At 33.4% G+C, this 23,424-nt stretch overlaps 1 protein-coding gene and 1 pseudogene across 1 annotated transcript; one reads left to right on the top strand and one right to left on the bottom strand.

The window, feature by feature from the left end:
• Positions 1–224: 224 nt before the first annotated feature.
• Positions 225–908, top strand: LOC133792112 (secreted RxLR effector protein 161-like). Its single transcript, XM_062230033.1, has one exon. The coding sequence runs from the start codon at positions 225–227 to the stop codon at positions 906–908; it is 684 nt and encodes a 227-aa protein (XP_062086017.1).
• A 2,152-nt stretch (positions 909–3,060) lies between these two features.
• Positions 3,061–19,462, bottom strand: LOC133792111 (uncharacterized; annotated as a pseudogene).
• Between the last annotated feature and the right edge of the window lie 3,962 nt (positions 19,463–23,424).

The raw sequence follows: 23,424 nt of genomic DNA, 5'->3' as shown, positions 1-23,424 counted from the left end.
ATGGTATAAATATATTTATATATATATTATATTCTTAAATCAACATATGAACACCAAACATCAATTGATATGTATTACTAGCACTTTGCAATCTATTAATTAATTTTTTTAAACAAGTTGAAAAATGAATATTGTAATTAAAAAAAATAACAATAAAAAAAGGAAAATTAATCTATTGACAATGAAACAAATCAAGTATTGTGTAGAAGTTCAAGCAAGAAATAATGGAGTTTTTTGAGATGACAGATCTTGGATTGATGACCTATTTTCTTGGAATGGAAATTAAACAAAATGACTATGAAGTCTTCATATGTCAGAAGAAATATGCTAAGGAGATTCTGAAAAAGTTTGAATTTGAAGAATGTAAAGACATGAGCACTCTAATGAGCTCAAGAGAGAAGCTATTTAAGGAAGATGGAACAGAGAAGATTGATCAGGCATATTTCAGAAGCATGATTGGTTGCTTGATGTATCTCACAGCCATTAGATCTGACATTTTGAATATTGTAAGTATTTTCTCTCGTTTTATGCATTGTACAAGTGAATGGCATCTCAACGCTGCAAAGAGAGTGCTTAGATATGTGAAAGGCACAAGTGATTTCGACATTAAAATTACAAGGATCAAGGAGTTTAAGCTTCTTGGTTTCTCTGATAGTTATTGGGGAGGTTCCATTAATGATATGAAAAGCACCTCGGGGTATTGTTTCACAATTGGTTCTGGTGTTTTCTCCTGGAGCTTGAAAAAACATGAAATCGTAGCTCAATCCACTGCTGAAGCAGAATTTGTTGCTGCAACAACTACTGTTAATCAAGCTTTATGGCTGAGAACGATTTTAACTGATCTTAACATGGAGCAGGGGGAAAGTACACAGATTCTTGTTATCTATATAGTTGTGATCATGGCATGATATTAGGACCATGATTCTGGGCTGTAGAAGGTATGGTACTTGTTCTTGTTTACTTTTTACTTCTGTTGTTATTTATGTCCTAAATATAAATAATGTCTCTCTACTGATAAAGTAACATTTTCTTTTTTCTTTATTTCTTTATATAACTATTGCCATGTTTCTACTTCTTGTATATATGACCCAGCTAAATTATTATTCAATTATGAAACACAAATTTCGGATATAGAATAAAGTTATGTGATGATACAACATAAATATATCTTGATAGGGCAAGTCCTTCCCAAATATTCATGCATTTCAATGGCTTTGTGATACATATATATAGATATATCGTCTTTTCAAGTCTTTATGGAGATGGGAAGTTAGGAAGACTGAATGAATGAGTATGAGCCAATATCTGGCTTCTTTTTGTTATTTTTAAGAATTCCTACAGTTAACTAAGAGAATAAAAAAAAGTGATGATTATGTGTTCAGGCTTCTTTCTAGAGTTGCATAGCATACTACTCCTAAAGCGGACCATTTTCATGAGGTTTACTTTTTTCATCCTCATATATAATTTGTCTAGAGATATGTTGTAGATATATACATCTTCAAGGCTTATTCGTATGATGTCTCATATAAATATTTGCTAGCTATTTTTTTAAGTTTCTCCTATTTACATTTTTTTTCATAACTGTTACATATTATACTACTATTTTTTATTATAATTTTTTAAATTATATTATGCATAAACTGATTTGTGCTACCATGGTGAAAAGTAGTGATGCAAGACTTGAATTTTAGGGTTTAAAAGACTCGACTTAGGACTAAAATATTGTACCTGAGTTTCGCCTCAGTTGAGCAAAACGCCTTGATTCTATATAAAATCATAAAACATTCCAGCCATATTTATTAACCAACCATCTACCATTATCAATTCAAAATATTCAAACAACACACAAGTTTTCTTCCTTATCTCGCCGCTGCACACAAATTTCTCAGATCCTACTTCACTAAGTCACACAAGTTCTCAACCTTTTGTTATCACCGCAACACACAATAATAATCTCAGGACCTACTTCACTATGAATGAATATCTAAGATATTCAAACTCCTCTAACATTTACAAAATATTTTAACAAAAATAAAAGAGAACATACCTCTTGCAAACTGTTGTAAATAAAGTTTCCTTCCAATTTGAAATCCAATGAAGCCACTAAAATGAAAGTAAAATTACATACTAATTAATAAACTATCAGCATCATTGGACCTTTAATTAGGAGTCATAATTAAAAAAAATTACAACTCTTACAACCAAGAAACTATCCAAACCCACTACAGAGTCCTTGGAAACTAGAGCTCACAAAAAAAAAAGAACAACAAAACTCTTAAATACAACGACAAGAAGCAACAGATTTCTCTTGAGGAGGAAAAATGGCTATGGTTGAAATCAAGATGTAAATTGGCTAAAGAGGGAGATGCAAACTCAAAGTTTTTCCATAACATCCTAAGCACCAGAAAAGCCAAGAATTTCATATCTAGGATTGAGAAAGATGATGGATTAATATTAGATTATGAGGATGATATAGTGAGTGAAATCACTAACTTTTATTCCAATAATATCATTGTAGACAACCCTGCATTGTAACCTAATTCTAACTTATTAGATACTGCAGTATAGTCTGTTTGGTTTTAAAAAAAAACTTTCATATGTCAGGGGGACTAGACAACTGAATAGTTTGTCTTTGAATAAATGATTATTTATTTGACTTTTTATGTCAAGGAGAAAGGTTCCCTCAAAAGAGAAAAAAAGATGATGCATATGGAAAAAAAACTTTATAAACTTTTTAAGCCTGGATGAAAGGTTCCCTCTCAGAAGTGCCCAGATGGTTCACAAATAAATGTTGGTGACAAAGCTCTCAGTGACTTCTTACATACATAAAATTTCCCAAGAGATACCAAGAAATATCACATTTGGACCATTCCTTCGAATAGTCACAAACTTATAAATTAACATAGTAAAGCACAACTTCAAAAGAGAGCACATGCATGTAAAAACAAAAGCTATTATAAATAATCAGGATGATTTTTATTCATGCACATCACAAATTTTACAAGTTAAACTAGATCAGGCCACATCATTAAACAGACTTAAGCAAAGGTCAGAGAACTATTACCTTCTTATTAACACGTTACATAAGAGTAGCATATGATCACTTGGCATGAGGGTAGTTAGGACACCATTAACAACATTGGATATGTTTTTCTTCATCTGCTCTAGTGTTACTCTGTTTTCTTCCACTACCCGACCTGTAAGACTTCACTTGTATTCTTTACATTCCAACACACTTTTCACCATTACCATACATTGTATCAAAAATTGCTCAAATGATAATGCATCTGGCTCGGGATCTGTTATCTTATTTAAACAGAAAACCATGTCAAGTGGAAGAACACTTTTATCGTTGAATGAAAAAGGATGAATTTCTTGAATTTTAATTAAAACCTTCATAAATTTAATGCATGCTCTCTTTATGAAATCCCAAAATTTAGCAGGTCCCTTCTAAAAAGTTGAATTTTCCGAAAAATGCATGGAAGAACAAGCAGCTGTTTAGAATCAAATTAACAATCATAAATCCAATCCTTCCTTTTAGCTAAAGCACTGCATTAATATAATCAATAAAATATATTTTCTACTAAGGCCTCCAATCATATACTTATAACTCTGTAATATTAGTCGCAACAAATTTAATCTACAACTTATATATCTTCAATCCATCTAATTTCTTTTTATCTAAACTATGTTCCCCACCCAACCCTACAATAATGCTAAGTAAGTACACAACAGAGACTCAAACATCAGACTTTACCCTACCCATCTTGGGTATCAGATTCATCTAATATAATGAAGACACAAATAACAGGCAAAAAAAAAATATATAAATCAAAACAAAAAGGAAACAGTGAGTCTTAAAGTGTTGTTATAACATTAATAGAGAGAGGCATAGAAAATTGCTAGTCTTTGATGGGTCATTTAAAAAAAATGAAAAGTTACCTTGTCATCTTTCCTTTCTAATCCAATTTTTTTTCATTTAAGAAATTTACTTTCCAAATTTCTTTTTCTTTTTCATGAAACTAGGTTTCTCACCTAACTCTTTAATATTTGGGGACCAGAAACTATAGTAATAATTGCTATGTAGGTACCCAAAGGGACTCATTCCTCAAACTTTGTGGGAGCAAACTACTTGTCTAACCATTTGAGCTATCCCTCTAGGGTGAAATTTTGTTTCCTATGAAAAGAATATAATCTTACAAACAATTCATAGTACAAAATTCAAGAAATGACAAATCTTAAAATAGAAAACACTCATTCGAAGCAAAAAGAAATGTACAACTTTATAATCTTATAAGGAAAATCACCAGAAAGAAGACAAGTACCAAATTATATCCTGTAGAAAAGCAGTGTTAATATTTCTTCAACAATTTCCCATGTAATTTCCAACCCTAAAACCAAAGACTTCTTAACGTGGTCCATATTAATGTACATTTAATTAGTTTCTTGTGGAAAAAGACAATATGTTCGATAACAGTTTTACAATATGTATCAAATAATGATAACAACTAATCACTCGTATAAAAAATAATCAATATCTTACAGTATGGAAGAAATGATTGAAAAACATTCAAGATCACAGGAGAAACTTCCTTGACCAGTCTAACCTCCTAAAAACAGACATAAATTTACAATCAAACTTTACAGTCGTACTGGAAGAGGTGTCCATTAAACTGTTAAACGTACAAAACACTAACAATATGAAAAAGAGAACTGGAGGAGGAATTAATTACTTGCACACTTTTTGAATCACTTGGATATCAAGAAATTACTAATTGTCTTATGATCTTTAAGCATAATAGCCATCGCTCACATATAAGATAAAGCTCCTCTTGATGCTCCTCTAGAGCATTTGAACTCTGGGAAAGCGTAGAGAAACCATGTAATATGGTCTGCACATCACATTGTCAAAGCTGCCAACTATAATCAAAGAAATGGGATGACATCTGCCAAAAAACACATCATCAGATGTAAAACTAAAAAATATAAATTTTTAGCCCTACATGAAAATTAAAATCAAAGTAGAAAATAATAACCATGAAAATCTCTACTTCACTAGTACTCCTCTCCTCTTACTGGGTATTTGGTATAATTCAGATTTTAAAGTCTTTGGCAATTAGATAATGCTAAAAACTAAAATTTGGTCTTCAATTGTAATTCTCATAAAGCATGTAACATAAACATGGTGGGGTATGTATAATTCTAAGATGAAATTGCAATGCCAATTTGTATAAACACGGTGGGGTATGTATAATTCTAAGATGAAATTGCAATGCCAATTTGGGGTATGTATAATTCTAAAGATGAAATTACAGCTCAGTGCATTGGAATGCCATTTTATAATCAACGCATTGTTACATTTTAAATGTTTCCAACTCCCAAGCCACCAAACTCGTTTGGTTTGAAAACAACATTCTCCACCATAAAATGATCAACCGCCAGCAAAAAAAGAAACATCACTACTTATTTTCAATCACCCCTGCCACCCTTTTAGGATACAATACAACTATTTAGTTCAATGGTCAAGTCCCATATGCCCTTACATATGATTAATTACATGATTCTCTTAAAAATATACCCTTAAGAAGATTTTATTTGGACCTTATTTGTAACGACCCAAATTTGCTAATAAAGCTTAAGGGCCTTGATTAGTGTGCCTGGAGGGCATAATGGGAAGTATGTGTGAATTTGGTGATTAAGATGCATGATTATGATTTAAAGCATGTTATATGACTATTTGAGTATTTGAGATGTGTGACTGTGTGTATTATGTTATGTGATAATCTTAGCCCGTTGAGGGCATAAACGTGATAATTACGTTATGTGAATTGTACCACGTGGGTGTGGTGATATCAATGTGATGCACGTGCCGAGACGGTCCTAGGGAGCTAGATAACTCAAAAGTCACAACGGGATTTTATACCCGGCTCGGGAGGAGCCTAAGGGTATTTTGGGGATTTTGTAATTTAGTTGTTGTGGGATAATGGTAATTGGTAATTTGGTAATTTGGTAACTTGTGTAACTGTTAGTAACCATAGAGAGTAACAGGTTTAGATGGAGAAATGGTAGAATTGTAATGGATAGGAAATGACAAAAAGGGCCTTTGAGGTTTAGTTAGGAAAGGGATATTAAAGGAAGGGTAGAGTGGTCAATTGGTTGAGGATAGATGAGCTTTAGCTGAAAGAAAGGGGGGTCACGTATAACACTTTGTTGGGAATTGATTTATGCTGAAATTTGAGGAAAATCTAGAAGAAAAGAGAAGAAGAGGAAAGCTGAAGTTGGAAGACCTAGGAGGGGAGCTTTGATGGTTCAAGGCAACTAAGTTGAGCATAAGCCAAGATTACTTAGAGGTAAGGATTTGTCTATGATTTGTTTAAGTTTCAAGTCTGGTTTTTAGAGAATAAGCATGAATTGAAAGAAGATAGTGGCTGGTTTTGGCATGAATTCATAGTTGGGATAATCAAGAGGAAGGTGACTTGAAGCTAGAGTTGAGGAGAATTCAAGCTGGGTTCTTGACTGAGGTAAGAGTTTATCATGTTTAATTTTCGTAATTAGTATGGTTTAAGATTCTAGAGGCATGATTTATAGTTTTGGAAGCCATGGTTTGAGTTTTAGGAATTTGAAACTCAAGATAGGATCTTGGGTGTGTTTGTGTGATTGGGGTTGTTTGTGATGTTTATAGGTTGTTAAAGGGTTCATTTGGGGTTTTGAATTGATTTTTGGGATTAGGAACTTGTTTGGGATGATTTGGAATGGTTTAGGCTCGGGAAAAACGCAAGGAAAAACCCAGATTTCTGGGCTCGCGAAGGAGCGCCGCGGCTCTGTTCTTGGGCGCCGCGGCGCGAGGCTGATTCTGGGCAGGGCAAGCTCTTTGACTTGCTGGGCACCGCGGCCCTCTAGGGCAGCGCCGTGGCGCTAGGCCAATTTTAGAGCATGGGATTTTGTAATTTTGAGCCTTTGCTCCGGGGGTTCGGGGATGTCTTCGGTACATTGTTTTAGGGATTTGGGGGATTATGAGAGTGTGGGATTGGTTCCGGGAAGTAGTTTTGGATTGGTTAGTGATAAAGGATGTTTCATTTGTGTTGTGACTAGAGGACCGTGCTCGCGGCTTTCGGGCATCGGAAGCTCGGGATATAGGTAAGAAAGCTACACCTCATTATGTGGCTAGGTTAGGACTAAGTGTTCCCTATGTTTGTATGCATTGTTATGTGAATGTGATTAACCATGTGGACATGATGGGACTAAGAGCTCCCTACATTTGTATATCATGTCGTGAGATGGTATTATTATGCCATGGGACATGTGATAACCGGCCTAAGAGTGTCAGAATAAATATTTGCGCACAGGGCGCGACTCGGCCACTGGTAGTTGAGGCAACTTATTTATCACTGAGCTCGGTTAAGCTGGCTGGAGTCAGTGAGTATTACACTGGGGGCGGCCCAAGAGAGCCGAAGACAGTGTATTAAATAGAGGGTGCGACTAAGGGCGCTGACTCTGAGTATCATTTGATGATGTGATAAACTGTTGATTATGAGTGTGAATATTGTGTTGTGAATGTGATTTGCTGGCTGATTGGATGACAAATTGTTATTCTGTTGTGTGTTATCACTGGTTGGATAAATGTTATGAAATGTTGAATTCCTGGTTTTGCATTGTGAAATATTTGATAAGTGATGTTGATCTTGCTATGTTATCATGCTTTCTTGTTGGGCCTCGGCTCATGGGTGCTACGTGGTGCAGGTAAAGGCAAGGGTAGGCTGAATCAACCATGAGTTGGAGAGCTCTGGGGGCGAGGTGTACATTGTCAGCTGCTCGGCCGCCACGGTCGAGGAATTGTATAGGAACGGAAACTTAAAATGAATATTTTGCCATTAGAGTGGCTTGAACTATTTGTAACTCCTAGAATTTGTTGTAACTAAGACGTCTAAACCTTGTTTTGAGTTTCCATGTATTAAACTGTCATCTTTAATGAAAATAGTCTGTTTGTGACCAAAATCTTTTATTCCTAATCTATTGATGACATTGAATTCACGCTTTGTTTAAATGACTTGATTAGCAAGTCTTTCACTATTATAAACACACAGTGTAACGGTCTTGGTTATCCAGGGCGTTACATTATTCTAATTTAATACATTGAATTCGTTTTTATTTTAAAAAAAAAAGTTCAACGCCAGAGGTGAGAACCCAAGTTTGGTAAGAGAGGAGCAGCAGGAGTTCAAATAAGATTACAGGCCCAGAAAATCTACTACCATGGTCAGTGACATCACTGTTGGATTTTATGCCCTTATAAAACCATGTCGGACATGTAGCATGTTTTCATATTATCAATAAAAGTAGTAGAAATCATTTAGTTTGACAACCGTGTTGCTTTCTTGTTTTATTACATGATTATTGAAATAATACAAACATTTATAAAATCCCGAACATATGGATAGTTACAATTATAGTGACTAGGTCACAGTGGATTATAGTTGTAATTATATGTTCAAAAGAACGAGTCCTAAGATTAGATCAGTGCATTGGATTTTCACGGATTAGGCAATCTACGATATGATCTACTTACACATTCAGGGTGTGATGTCTTGTCCAAGGCATCGACCAAGTAGATAAGATCGGATGTATTTAGTTACATCGGACTAGGACCGATATTGATTATTGATTGATAAATAAGTATCGTTGTTATCAAATCTAATCAATGTCACAACGTTGACCATATATTAAGCCGATCTTAATTCTGAGTGATAATATTCTGCTAATTATATTATTTAAATCTTTTGACTTGTTCGTTACCAGCTTACCCTACGGTCTAGCCCATACTTACATCTTGGAGATTTATTAGTGTAATTGAGTGGGAGTATTATTCATAGATACGAAATCTATAACTTCTGTATGAGAAGTGAAAAGATGATTTCCTTAATTGCTTTGTTTAAAAGGTTAAATGATTGAGATCTCATTTCTGTGATTAAGTTCACAAAAATATCATTTATAAGGAACTTAGTGGGAGTTAAGGATAAAATACTGATGAGGGGTAAAACGGTAATTTGCACCCAGCTCGTTAGTAAGTCATCGATAGAGGATTGACTGATTGTAATGGTTATAACAATGGATAACGTATTTATGGTTTTGAAAATACGTTCTATGAATTCAAGAGTTCAATTCCGAGTCTATAGTGGAGTCACGAGGAATTAATAAGGTAGTGAAATTATTCGTAAATAAATTCACGGTAACTTGTTGGAGCTTGATTTCATGGATCCATAGTCCCCGCATCATCTTTGAGTAAATCATCTAGAATGTCTCAATTAATTGATTTAATTATCAATTAGGATTTTTAAAGTTGACTAGGTCAATTTTGGAAAATTTACAGAGATATGAGATTTAGAGAATAAAAGAGAATATTTGGGTAAATTTATTAATATTGATAAATTGGTATCAATATAAATAAATAATATTAAATCAAGTTTCAAATTATAATTAGTTAATTTGAATAAGGATTTAATTAATTAATTAAAAAATAAATAAATAAAAGGTTTTGAATTTAGGCCCAGTTGGGATTTAAATTCAAAATAAAGAGATTGGGCCCAAGTTCATTTATGGCAGCCCAAGGCTTTTAGTTTTGTTTATTATTTTTAATTAATTTAAATTTAAATAAATCTCATTAAGTTGCCTATATAAGGAATATGATATCTAGGGTTTTTAGTAGCAAGTCAGTCTCAGTTGATTTGGGTAAGTGAAAACCTAGACACTCTAATCCTTTCTTAGCCACAATCTCTTCTTCTTTTCTAGATCTCTATCTCATGTGTTGAGAGCCAACCCACACTAGTTCTAGGTTGATCAAAGGCTTGGTGAGGAAGACTGTGTTGCTGATCTTGTTCAATCTCTTCATAATACTCTGCTACAGAATGGAATCAAGGGTTAGAGAGATTGAAGGATGGAGTTGTTCCAGTTCCGCTGCGTAATGTAAGTTTTTACTTTACCTTGTATTTGTATCAATTTCATAGGAGCATGTTCTAGGAATTTGCATGTTTGTGTTGATAATATGTAAATTGCATGAGAATAAATAAAGATCCTGCAATTAGTTTTTCAAACAATTGGCCTCAGAGCCACAGGTTACTAGTTTATTTTCATGAATGAACATGTATGAAATTGATTGATATGTTAGGTGTTAATTGGATGGTACATGTTATTGATGTATGTATGTATGTTTTCTTATGTAAATTTAGCAATAATTTGGTTGTGTTTTGGCTTGTTATGGATTTAAAAACTGCACAGATTTTTTTTTGGACTGATTTTTGCAGTGTGTGTGCTGGGCACGCATGGAGCCGCGTGGCAGGACCCGACCGTACGGATCCGTACGGACGTCCGTACGGCGTCGGTGCCGGAACCCGTGCGCGACATTTTTTCGCAAAAAAAAAAAAAAAAATTATTGTTTTTAAAATTTGATATTTTGTGCAGTTAGGTTTAAAATATTTAAAATTGATTATCTGATAATTTTATAGATATTTTTTTCTTTTTAAAATATTTTGAATTTGTTGATAATAATGATATTTTAAGATATTTTTTTTATTTTGTTATAAATAAAATATTAAAATTAGTTATCTGATTTTTCAATATATTTTTATTGTTTAAAATATTTATAATTGGTTATCAGATAATACTAGATATTTTAAATTTGGTTAAAAGATATTTTGATATTTTAAAATTTGTTAAAATATTTAAAAATAAAATATCTTATCATTCCTAACAACTTAACATGGTTAAATTAATTATTTGAAATTGAATTTTGTTTGATAAATTCTATTTTAATTAATTTAATATTTTGTAACTTGTTTAATTAATTATATTGAATTTTGTCCGATGAATTATATGTTAATTAATTATGGTATTTTACAAAATAGTGTATTGTTGTGGTATATTTGCATAATTTAATAATACATGCTTATAGAATAACATGTTAGGCCCATCCAATTATTAACATATCAAGCATCATTATTAAGTTATTTTTTGCATTTGGGCTTTAAATATAAGTATAATGATGGCCCATTTTTTGCGTTTAAAAAAAAATGTGGGAAAACTCAAATAAAACTTTCATAAAATGTTAGGTTTTATTTGGGCCCAATTGAACATGTAAAGTTTAAATTCCTCTCTTGTGGGTGGTTCCACTTGTGAAGGCCCATTTGCTTTGCATTACTAGATTGGGCCTAATCAATTGAATAACAATTAATAAAACAAAGGTTCAAATTCCTGTCTTTTTGGGCTTTGTGTGGAAGTTAGGGAGCCTTAGTAGTGGGTCCGACATACTGAACCCAGCTCTCCTCCATGCAAGCTCGAATTGTTAAGGCACATTTACCTAAGTTGGACTTAATTGTATTAGGTTATTCTTTTTAGTTGGACCTAATAATTGATTAGAAACATATTAATTCTAATTTTTTGATTAATTTTCAATGGTAATTTTAGAATTAATGGAAAAATTATAAACTATGGTTTGTTGATTATTTTAATAATTTGGCGAACCTTAGTTGGTTTATTGATTATTTTGATAATTTGGAAAACCTAAGTTGATATTTTTTTTCAAAAAGAATAAAATACTAAAATATTTAATAATGAGTTTTAAAATTTTTCAATTCGATCTCCACCGTTGATTTAACAAGGTTAGAGTTCAGTGGGGCCTCATGACGCTTTGATTTCGTCTCCCTACGGAAGGTGTTCACTGGACTTCTTAACATGGTTAAATTTCTTAGGATAGATGGTTATAGATGGACTTTCTATAGACTCATCCCTACGGTGACTATAGGAATTAAGTCTATAATAATCGAAACCGTGGGTCAAACTCATAAAGTAAGAAATATTTGTGACTCTCGCCTACCGGGACACATGAGTTTCCGTTACTTTGATCGGATGGAATAGGTAGTTAATAAAACTCTATGACGTTTTATTAATTGAGATGTTTCTCTATTTAACTACGTGAATATTTGTGACTCTCGCCTACCGGGACACATGGGTTCATGGCTAGCTAAAGTACCTAAGAAATAGAAGATAAGTGTTTTAGTATTTTGCTTATCTCAAAACATTTTGTATGTTATGCTATTTCTAAAATATTAAATGAATAATTGTTTGTCAAGCAATGCGTTGATTTCTACTTAGTTGATAATAGAAGCTCTAGGCTTCCCACCTCATACTCTCTCTGATCTCTAAAATGTTACTCTATGGTGAGAACCTCACGAAATGTTTGTCCAACATCAACATGGTGTTGATTTTAGACAACATCGAGTTCGTGATAATCAAAGATATTCCTATTTTTCCCATGCAACGATCACCGAATCCTTCAAAAAGGATTGTTGATGGTAGTTCGAGCAAATGAAAGAATACTAATAATACTAAACAAGCTCAAGGAGAAGCTGCTTTGAGCTTCTTCTTCGAAGAGCAAGAGAGAAAGAAATTCATACAAAAAGAACAAGAAGTCAACTGGCAAGGCATCAAATGCTGCAAAGTATCTTGGAGCAAGGCCTGATTATAAGTACACAAAAATGGTAGTGTTTCCAATTGCAAGGAGACTGGGAATTGGAACAAGATTGCCCGGAACTCAAGGCATATGGAACCCAAAATAATTAAATTTGTCTTGGATGCATGTGATTTTAGAGGATGATACTTCGAATTTGGATCGCTGAATCACAATCTACTAACACATGTATGTACCTTTTTTACACTTTTAGCATTGGGAAAGCCATGAAGGATAAAAAGCCACGGCTTGGTATCCATCAAGGGTTGTTCGTATCAAACAAGGAAAAAGGATAAGCTTGAATGAATTTTGGAAATAAATATATTGTTTTAAGACAATGTTTATTTTATTCCGATTTTCAATGGAAATTTTAATTTAAGTTTTTCTTATTACATCAACAACAATTTGTAGTTACTTTCACAAGTAATAAAATCCTATTTCTTTAAATGGATGTGAATTGTGGGGTGGATGTATGAAAAACAGGCTATACCTATTGCAACTAGACGAACCATATGTTATAAATAATGAGTTGTTTAAGACAGCTAATTCTAGGACTATTAAACGACAAAAGGTCAATAACGTTAGAAATGATGTACCCTTGGCATTTTCGCTTTGGTCATATTTGTTATGATAGGATTCAAAGACTAACAAAGGCTGGGCCTTTGAGGGAACTCACCTAGGGTGACCTACCTGTTTGTGAATCTAGTCTCGAGGGCAGAATGACAAAGCGTCCATTCTCTGTGATAGGAGAAAGGGCCAAAGAACCACTAGGGCTAGTATGTTCAAATGTCTGGGGACATATGAATGTTCAAGCGAGGGGTGGTTATGAGTATTTCGTCACCTTCATCGACGATTGCTGCTAGAGACTCATGTAAGTACCTAAAGCATAGGAATTCTGCGAATTTGTTAAGAAGTTCAAAGAATTCATTGCTATGGATTTAAAACCAAATTAGGTAAAACGTTAAAGATCTTGTGATCTGATAGGGGTGGAGGATATTTGGATAATCAGAACCAAGATCATTTAATTGAACTTGAAGATTTGTTTAAAATAACTGCCCCAAGGACTCCGCAACAAAACAGTGTTGCTGAGTGGTGTGAATTGCACGTTTATGAAAATGTGTGTTCTATGATAAGCTATTAAACTCTACCAACTTCTTACCCAGATCTTTTCTGGAGACATACTACCAAAGACCGCATGTGATAATTTTTTTTTAAATGTTGTGCCGTCTCAAAAGTTGTCTCCAAGACACCACTAGAATTATGAAATGGTCGTGAACTTGGTTTACGTCATTATGGAATTTGGTGGTGTCATGTTTTTGTCATGAGGAAAAAGGTAGAAAGCTAGAACAGTGAGCTGAGGGTTTTCTTGTTTGATGGCTATTCTAAAGGTACTCAGAGTGGTCTGTTTTATAGTCCAGTAGACAAGAAAGTGTTTGGCTCTACAAATGCAACTTTTCTGGATAACGACTACATAATCAATTTCAAGTCTCATAAAAAAAAAAAAATTAGTATTAGATGGAAAAATGATAAACTATTGTTCCATCCTTACTGACGCAAGTCGATGATAACAAGGTACATTCAGAAACCACTAATCCAAGTCAGAAAGTTACGATGCCTCGTCATAGTGGGAGGATTTCTCGGAACCCGGTACCTATGATATGGATAGTGAAACCCACAATTTGGTTGAGGACACAAGTAACAATGATTCGTTGGCCTTTAAATAGGCAATGGGTAGGTCTGAAAGGGATTTTTGACTCAAAGTCAAGTACCAGGTAATAAAGTCTAAGTACTCTTAATTTGTCTGAGATTTTGTAGGTGTGCCATTGGACTTTAGGCCCATGGGGTGCAAGAGGATCTATAAGAAGAAGAGAGGAGCTGATAGAAAGGTCGAGACATTAAAGGCTCGACTCGTGGCAGAGAGAGAAATTTGACTTAGAGAAAACTTTTTCTCCGGTAGCCATGTTAAAATTCATTTAGTATTCTCTTATCAATAGCCACAACTCTTGATTAAGAAGATAAGGAAAATGGACATCAAAGAAGCATTTTTTAATGGCTATCTTGATGAGACAATTAACATGTATCAATCAGAAGGATTTAAAGTAGTTGGACAAGAAATTCGGAAAGCTGAGTAAGTCAATCTATGGACTTAAACAAGCTTCACGCTCCTGGAACTTAAGGTTAAATGGAAACACTAAGACCTGAGTTTTTGAACAAAATGTAGTTGACCCTTGTGTTTGACAACTTAAGGAAAAAGACATTGTGGTGTTTTGAATCCTTTATGTAGATGATATCTTATTCATTGGAAACAATGTCAAGAAATTATCAAACATAAAGAACTGGCTAGAAACGAAATTCCAGATTTCTTTGTAGCAAGTTGTGTTCTTGGTATCCAAAACATCAGGGAAATAAATAACTGAACTTTAGCTCTAACTCAAGCGACCTACTTTAGTGAGGTGCTTGGTCATTACTCTGTAACAAATTCCGAGAAAGGATGTTTAGTGTCTTGACATGGAATTTATTTTTCTAAGCAGCAGTCTCTACAGACTCCTCAAGAGAAAGAAAAGATGTAATGAATTCCTTATGCATTTGAAATTAGAAGTCTAATGCATGCTATGTTGTGTGTTGTGATTGAAGATCTTCTATGCAGTGGGAGTGGTGAGCAAGTGTCAGTAAAACCTTGGAAATAAACAATAGATGGAAGTCGGTATCTTTGATGGACTAGAGACTATATGTTAGTCTTTCTAGGTGGATCTCTGTACCTGTTAGGCTACACATATTCAGATTTTAGACTGATGTTGATGACAAGAAGTCTACTTCTGAAAAGTGTGTTTACTCTTGGGGGTGGAGCTATGATTTGGAGAAGCGTTAAGCTATCTGCCATTTTAGAATCCACTTTGGAGGCTGAGTACATAGCTGCGTCTATGGCGGCTAAGGAAATAGTCTGGCTAAGGAAGTTCTATACGAATCTCGGTGTTATTCCAGAAATGGATAAACCACTCATTTTTTCTAGTGACAATAATGAGGCAATAGCGAATTCGAAAGAACCTCGAAGCTACAAAAGAGCAAAGCATATAGAGAGAAAGTACCACATTATCGAGGATGTGTGGCGAAGGTGTGAAGTGAAGGTGATGATGATAGCATTGTAAGGCAATCTTTCATATCCCTTTACAAAGATATAAGCAGAAAACATAATTGTGAAGCATGTAGAATGCATGGTTTTGAGAAACATAGCCCATTTGTTTTAAAAGGGTAAGAGTTCAAATAAGATTACAGGCCCAGAAAATCTACTACCATGGTCAGTGACATCACTGTTGGATTTTATGCCCTTATAAAACCATGTCGGACATGTAGCATGTTTTCATATTATCAATAAAAGTAGTAGAAATCATTTAGTTTGACAACCGTGTTGCTTTCTTGTTTTATTACATGATTATTGAAATAATACAAACATTTATAAAATCCCGAACATATGGATAGTTACAATTATAGTGACTAGGTCACAGTGGATTATAGTTGTAATTATATGTTCAAAAGAACGAGTCCTAAGATTAGATCAGTGCATTGGATTTTCACGGATTAGGCAATCTACGATATGATCTACTTACACATTCAGGGTGTGATGTCTTGTCCAAGGCATCGACCAAGTAGATAAGATCGGATGTATTTAGTTACATCGGACTAGGACCGATATTGATTATTGATTGATAAATAAGTATCGTTGTTATCAAATCTAATCAATGTCACAACGTTGACCATATATTAAGCCGATCTTAATTCTGAGTGATAATATTCTGCTAATTATATTATTTAAATCTTTTGACTTGTTCGTTACCAGCTTACCCTACGGTCTAGCCCATACTTACATCTTGGAGATTTATTAGTGTAATTGAGTGGGAGTATTATTCATAGATACGAAATCTATAACTTCTGTATGAGAAGTGAAAAGATGATTTCCTTAATTGCTTTGTTTAAAAGGTTAAATGATTGAGATCTCATTTCTGTGATTAAGTTCACGGAAATATCATTTATAAGGAACTTAGTGGGAGTTAAGGATAAAATACTGATGAGGGGTAAAACGGTAATTTGCACCCAGCTCGTTAGTAAGTCATTGATAGAGGATTGACTGATTGTAATGGTTATAACAATGGATAACGTATTTATGGTTTTGAAAATACGTTCTATGAATTCAAGAGTTCAATTCCGAGTCTATAGTGGAGTCACGAGGAATTAATAAGGTAGTGAAATTATTCGTAAATAAATTCACGGTAACTTGTTGGAGCTTGATTTCATGGATCCATAGTCCCCGCATCACCTTTGAGTAAATCATCTAGAATGTCTCAATTAATTGATTTAATTATCAATTAGGATTTTTAAAGTTGACTAGGTCAATTTTGGAAAATTTACAGAGATATGAGATTTAGAGAATAAAAGAGAATATTTGGGTAAATTTATTAATATTGATAAATTGGTATCAATATAAATAAATAATATTAAATCAAGTTTCAAATTATAATTAGTTAATTTGAATAAGGATTTAATTAATTAATTAAAAAATAAATAAATAAAAGGTTTTGAATTTAGGCCCAGTTGGGATTTAAATTCAAAATAAAGAGATTGGGCCCAAGTTCATTTATGGCAGCCCAAGGCTTTTAGTTTTGTTTATTATTTTTAATTAATTTAAATTTAAATAAATCTCATTAAGTTGCCTATATAAGGAATATGATATCTAGGGTTTTTAGTAGCAAGTCAGTCTCAGTTGATTTGGGTAAGTGAAAACCTAGACACTCTAATCCTTTCTTAGCCACAATCTCTTCTTCTTTTCTAGATCTCTATCTCATGTGTTGAGAGCCAGCCCACACTAGTTCTAGGTTGATCAAAGGCTTGGTGAGGAAGACTGTGTTGCTGATCTTGTTCAATCTCTTCATAATACTCTGCTACAGAATGGAATCAAGGGTTAGAGAGATTGAAGGATGGAGTTGTTCCAGTTTCGCTGCGTAATGTAAGTTTTTACTTTACCTTGTATTTGTATCAATTTCATAGGAGCATGTTCTAGGAATTTGCATGTTTGTGTTGATAATATGTAAATTGCATGAAAATAAATAAAGATCCTGCAATTAGTTTTTCCAACAATCACATACGTGTAAAGTCTGTCAAATGGTTAAAAAATATAGTCACCTGGAAGAATAAGGATCTAATCTTATGGTGATGGGAAAAAATATTGTAACACCAATAATCCTTACCTGTGCAAAGGTCCTTTGTCCATCCATTAGATGCTTAGTGGACAATTCTTTGAAGGTTCGAAAGAGGATCAAAAAGATTTTGTGAGAAGAGAGAACATCTGTTGACTGAAGTTATTGTGCTAAAACTAAAAAGAGATCTGGCCTGTATAATAATTCATCATTCCCAATAGATCAATACGATATCATATATTACATGAATGCTTACAAAATGATAAAATTTCTCATACAATTCCTATATACAACATGCTCTATAAAATTGTAGCTTCCATGCATAGAAAGTTCAACACATATAATCAAAATCATATTAGTGAAAAATTAAAATAGATTAATAAGTTTTCATAAGAAAAGAGACTAGTACTAATGATGGAAAATAATTCAAGCACAAGTGTGGAAGAGGAAACTCCGCAGAAACACCAAAACACCAATAAGATCTTCTATACCAGATAGCCAAAGCGCAACTAAAAATTTAACATTATTGCAAACACTATCCTATTGCAAATTCAATTGAACTAAACAGATATAATTTCTCATCGGCTCAAAATTATTAGATAAATCATGTCCATTTAGTTAACCATAAAACTCCTAACAAATCTTGTGCATCACAAACTCAGATCGAAATTGCAGAGACGTAAATTAAATTTTCTTGTACAAAATGCTGCAAACTCTACGCGACATTGTGTGACCCAACCAGTATACCCTATTAAATGGGAATAGGAGAGAAAACTACAAATACATATCATAAAATTATATATCTTAGTCTTTGTGAAAGCAAGCATTTTTATTGAAACAACATAATTTCAACAAACATCACAATTACAAGAAGAACAATAATAACGGACCTAGAAGGGAAAAAAACTCACCATTGTACTGGATAATCAATTCGAGCGATTTTTTAGATGAGCACAGCCAGCGTGAGAGCTATCTGTATCAGACATATAAAGAGCATAGTAAAAGTGGATTCTTTCACTAAAATAATGTCACCTCTAAAATAAATATATAAAAGAAAATCTCATATGAAGTGTTAGAACTCGGGCTAGGATGATGAATCTTGAACGATATATGATGAGATAGATAGATTTAGATACATATATTTAGAGAGAGAGAGAAAGAGACCATGTTCCATTTGTAAAAAAAAAAAAAGTAAGGGCAACAAACACCTGATAGTTTTCATCTCTTAAATGGGATACCAGTTTTTGCCTCAGATGTACTTTCTCTTCGTTGTGATTCCCCTAAATGCAATATGTTCACATTAGATGCCATGTGATAAAAATAAATTATTTACCTTGATAAAAACATATCCTGCCCACACACATGAAAAAACACAGATACTACAATGCTTTTACTAAATCACATACTCGCATAAACAGATTGCCTTATATATGAAAATTAAAGTACTTTTCAATCAAATGAGTTGATACAAGTATCCAAACTCACACATTGTGAATTCCTAAGCTCTATAATCTACCACTTTCACCATATCTTTCTAATATCAATAACCAAACGAACAATAAAAAATGTCCCACGAAGAATCACGTCTTTTCCTCTAGTAGTAATTAATACTATTCTTGAAATACAGTGAAGTCATCAATCGAACGTCCACCCAAGGGGCCAAATGCTTGGCACTAATAATCTCCTACATTGCAATATAGAATTTCAATCAAACTAAAAGCAATTAGAATAAAAATATATCCTTTGGCTTTATTACTAAGGTCCTTTGTCCATCCATTAGACGCTTAGTGGACAATTCTTTCAAGGTTCGAAAGAGGATCAAAAAGATTCTATGAGAAGAGAGAACATTTGCTGACTAAAGTTCTTGTGTTAAAACTGAAAAGAGATCTGGCCTGTACAGTAATTCATCACACAATCCCTCTACTGAAAATGTGTTGAATGAGACCCTATGATATGTATAGCTAGCCAGCAGAATAACTCCCACACGATGTAAATCAAATATACATATATATACACATTTATTATCTGATATTAAATTGAAATCTGAATTAAAAAAATACCTCACATAGACAAACAGAGGTCAGAGTGCTCTTGCCTAGGTTCTTGCTTCCAGCAGGAGAGATGCCATGAGGGAGAATTGTGTGAGGGAGAAGAGGGAGATTGAGCAGCAAGAATCATCTAAGGGAGAAGGAGCAGCAAGACTCGTACAGGTCGTGGTGATCCAGTGGCTCAACGAAATGGATTAGAGACTTAGTGTGAGAGAGAGTGAGAGAAGGAAAGATATCGATGGAGTGAGTCTGAAAGAGAGGGGCAGAGGAGGAAAATGGGTTAGACAAAATTTTCATTAGGGGCCTTCTTTCTATTTCATTTGGCGCCTAAATTGGCTGTGAAAAAAATTAAGCGTCTATTTTTTTTAAATTTTCCCATTAATAACACTTTTTAATATGTATCATTTTTTACTGTAATATACACTCAAAATTTTTGTAGTGTGCACTTCAAACGATGACTTACATTTTGAATTTAGTCCCATCTAAGACCATAAGGAAAACGACACTGGAACTGTGGAATGGTAACAAACCTAGGTTGCACCATTTCCATATTTGGGTTCTCCTGCTCATGTTCTTAGACCTAAGGGAAACTTGATTTGAGGTCTGAATTATGAATTTTTGTTTGCTATGCTCCAGAAACAAGAAGTGGTTACTTCTATAGTTCCAAGGACGGAAAGGTATTTGTTTCAACAAATTCGACCTTCCTTGAACATGACTATATGAATAACTATAAACCTCGGAGCAAAGTAGCTTTGGAGGAACTCAAAGGTGATAAGATTCCATCACATTCATCACCATCATTAAATGATAAACGACAAACTGAGGAAACCACTATTCCTGACAAGGAAACCCCAGTGCAACATCACAGTGTGAGGATTGTGAGACAACCTATTCGCTATGAATATGAGGCACATGTCATTGTTTCTGATACAAACAATGAAGATCCATTAACCTTCAAAGAGTAAATGGATGATCCTGAAAAGGAGAATAGCAAGAAGCCATGAACCAAGAAATGCAATCGATGTATTCAATTATGTTTGGGAACTTGTAGACCAACCAGAAGATTTCAGGCCCATTGGGTGCAAATGGATCTTCTAGAAGAAAATATGTGTAGATGGGAAAGTAGAGACTTTCAAGGCAAAGCTAGTAGCCAAAGGTTACACTCACAGACAAGGTGTTGATTATGAAGAAACATTTTCTCCTGTGGCCATGCTAAAGTCCATTCACATCCTCTTATCAATAGTTGCCACACATGACTATGAGATATGGCAAATGGACATCATGAAAACTTTTTTTAATGTCTGTCTTGATGAAAGTATCTATATGATACAACCAAAAGGGTTCATTGAGGATGGGGAAGATCATAAGGTGTGTGAGTTGCTGAAATCAATTTATGGATTAACGCAAGCATCTAGATCTTGGAATATCACATTTGATGAAATAATTAAAACATACTGCTTTGAATAGAATGTCGACAAAGCTATGTTCTCGGAATCAAAATCCTAATGGGTATGAAGAACAAGATCTTTGTACTTTCTCCTCCTAATTATGTAGACAAGGTGCTTGAAAGGTTCTCTATGGAGAATTCCAAGAATGGTCAGTTATCGACCAGATATGGAATTACTTTTTCCAAAGAGTAATGCCCAAAGACACCTCAGGAAGAAGAGGACATGAGAAAGTATCCCTATACTTCAGCAGTTGGGAATCTAATGTATGCTATGTTGTATGCTTGACCTGACATATGATAAGCAGTAGGGATTGTAAGTCGTTATAAATCAAAACCTAGTTTGGAACACTAGATTGCAGTAAAGCACATTCTTAAGTATCTTAGGAGAACGAGATATTATATTCTTGTATATTCATGGGGTAATCTAAACCCTACTAGATACATTGATTATGATTTCCAATCAGACAAATACTATCGTAAGTCGACATCTGGGTCAGTGTTTTTAATCTTGGTGGAGGAGTTGTAGTCTGGAGAAGTATTAACCAATCCAATATTTTAGATTCAACCATGGAAGCCGAGTATATAGTGACTTGTGAAGCAGCCAAGGATGCGGTTTGGCTTTGAAATTTCTACACTGATCAAGAAGTGATTCCAGAAATGGAGAAGCCACTAATCTTGTACGGTAGTGCAACAGTAGCTAACTCTAAGGAACCCAAAAGCCACAAGAAAGGAAAACATATAAAGATGAAATGCAATCTGGTTAGAGGGATTATGCACCGAGGTGATGTGACTATTATGAAGTTAACATCAAAACAGAACCTAGTTGAACCATTTACTAAGACACTTCCTGCAAAGTCGTTTATGGGTGTGAATCATGGGATGAAGGGAGATGCCTCAATTTCCTTCAGGGGGAGTGGGAAATTGTTAGGATTTATGCCCTAAAAGCATGTAAGCAAATTTTATTGATTTAAATAAAAGTACAATTTTATTATATTTGAATGTTATAATTATTATTTGAATAATTTATATGAATATTGAGAAAATTCCATATTCATTTATGAGGATATGATCTTGTATTAGTACGAGAGAATTAAGATCATATACAATAAATAATATAGTCATTAACATATTAGAGTACGAAATCTTTAATGAATGGTCACTAGTACGGTTTACTAAGCATACGAGATGCAAGTAGTCTAGATTTGGATTACTGATATGGATAGACATCTTTGTAAAGGGACTGTATATAATAGAGATTATATATGATAACACCGATATGAATTAACTATCTTTATAAACTTACCGTTTGCCATAAAGATTTAATTCTTATCATAATAGATGATCATTTGTAGAATAGTCTAAATCCTAAGTAGTCATGAACTCCTGTCTTATTAGATCTTTTGATTCACTTGTTAATGTTTCTTAATATAATGAGGCTAATGACTTTTGTTTTGGAGATTCAATATCATGAATTGCTGAGAACAAATTTACAATAATGGAATCCACACTTTACTAACAGATCGAATATTGGTTCCCTTAAGGATTAATTCTGGAATTGAATTGTTATTGAGCTCAAATCTATAATTTGATCATAAATTAATTATTCACTAGTGAATTAATAGTACTTAAGGAACAATAGGTATTTAGAAGGGTAAAACGGTAATTTTGACCAGCTCTAATCAACGAACCAATAGTTAGAGGACAAAACTACATTTATTGATTATATCGATGAACAACAAAGAAAACTCTGTAAATATAATTCTATAAATACTGAGTGAAATTCCATATTTATCGTGGAATAATCATGGAATTAATAAATAAAATTATTAGATTAAATAGTTTAATTATTAATTTGGTTTATTAGAGCTTCTTATTATAAGTTCGTGGTCGCCAGGTAACCTCTGTCCTACACTGTCAAGGGTAAGAATGTCACAAGGAAAATTTGTAGAGAATATGACTTAATTGCAAATGAATTAATTTTCTGGGGCAATAAAATAATTATGTAAAAGTTATGGATAATTTATTAATTGTTTAACTATATATTTTTTATTTTAAAAAAAAATTATGTTAAAATAAATATTAATCATATTTGGATTAATATAGAGAGAGAATAATAATTATCTTATTATAAGATATTTATTTATTTAAAATTGATATTTTAAGATAATTTATTTTTTAATTAACTGATATTTATGTTGGGATAAAAATATTGTCTTAAATATTATTTAAACAAACAAATGAGAA

Source organism: Humulus lupulus, chromosome 7, assembly GCF_963169125.1.
Source record: "Humulus lupulus chromosome 7, drHumLupu1.1, whole genome shotgun sequence".
Taxonomy (NCBI): domain Eukaryota; kingdom Viridiplantae; phylum Streptophyta; class Magnoliopsida; order Rosales; family Cannabaceae; genus Humulus; species Humulus lupulus.
The sequence above is the reverse complement of the archived record's forward strand: the minus strand, read 5'-3'. Positions and strand labels throughout refer to the sequence as shown.

What these genes read in the sequence shown, in the direction of transcription:
- LOC133792112 (XM_062230033.1), top strand. Translation starts at nt 225, where the DNA reads ATGGAGTTTTTTGAGATGACAGATCTTGGATTGATGACCTATTTTCTT.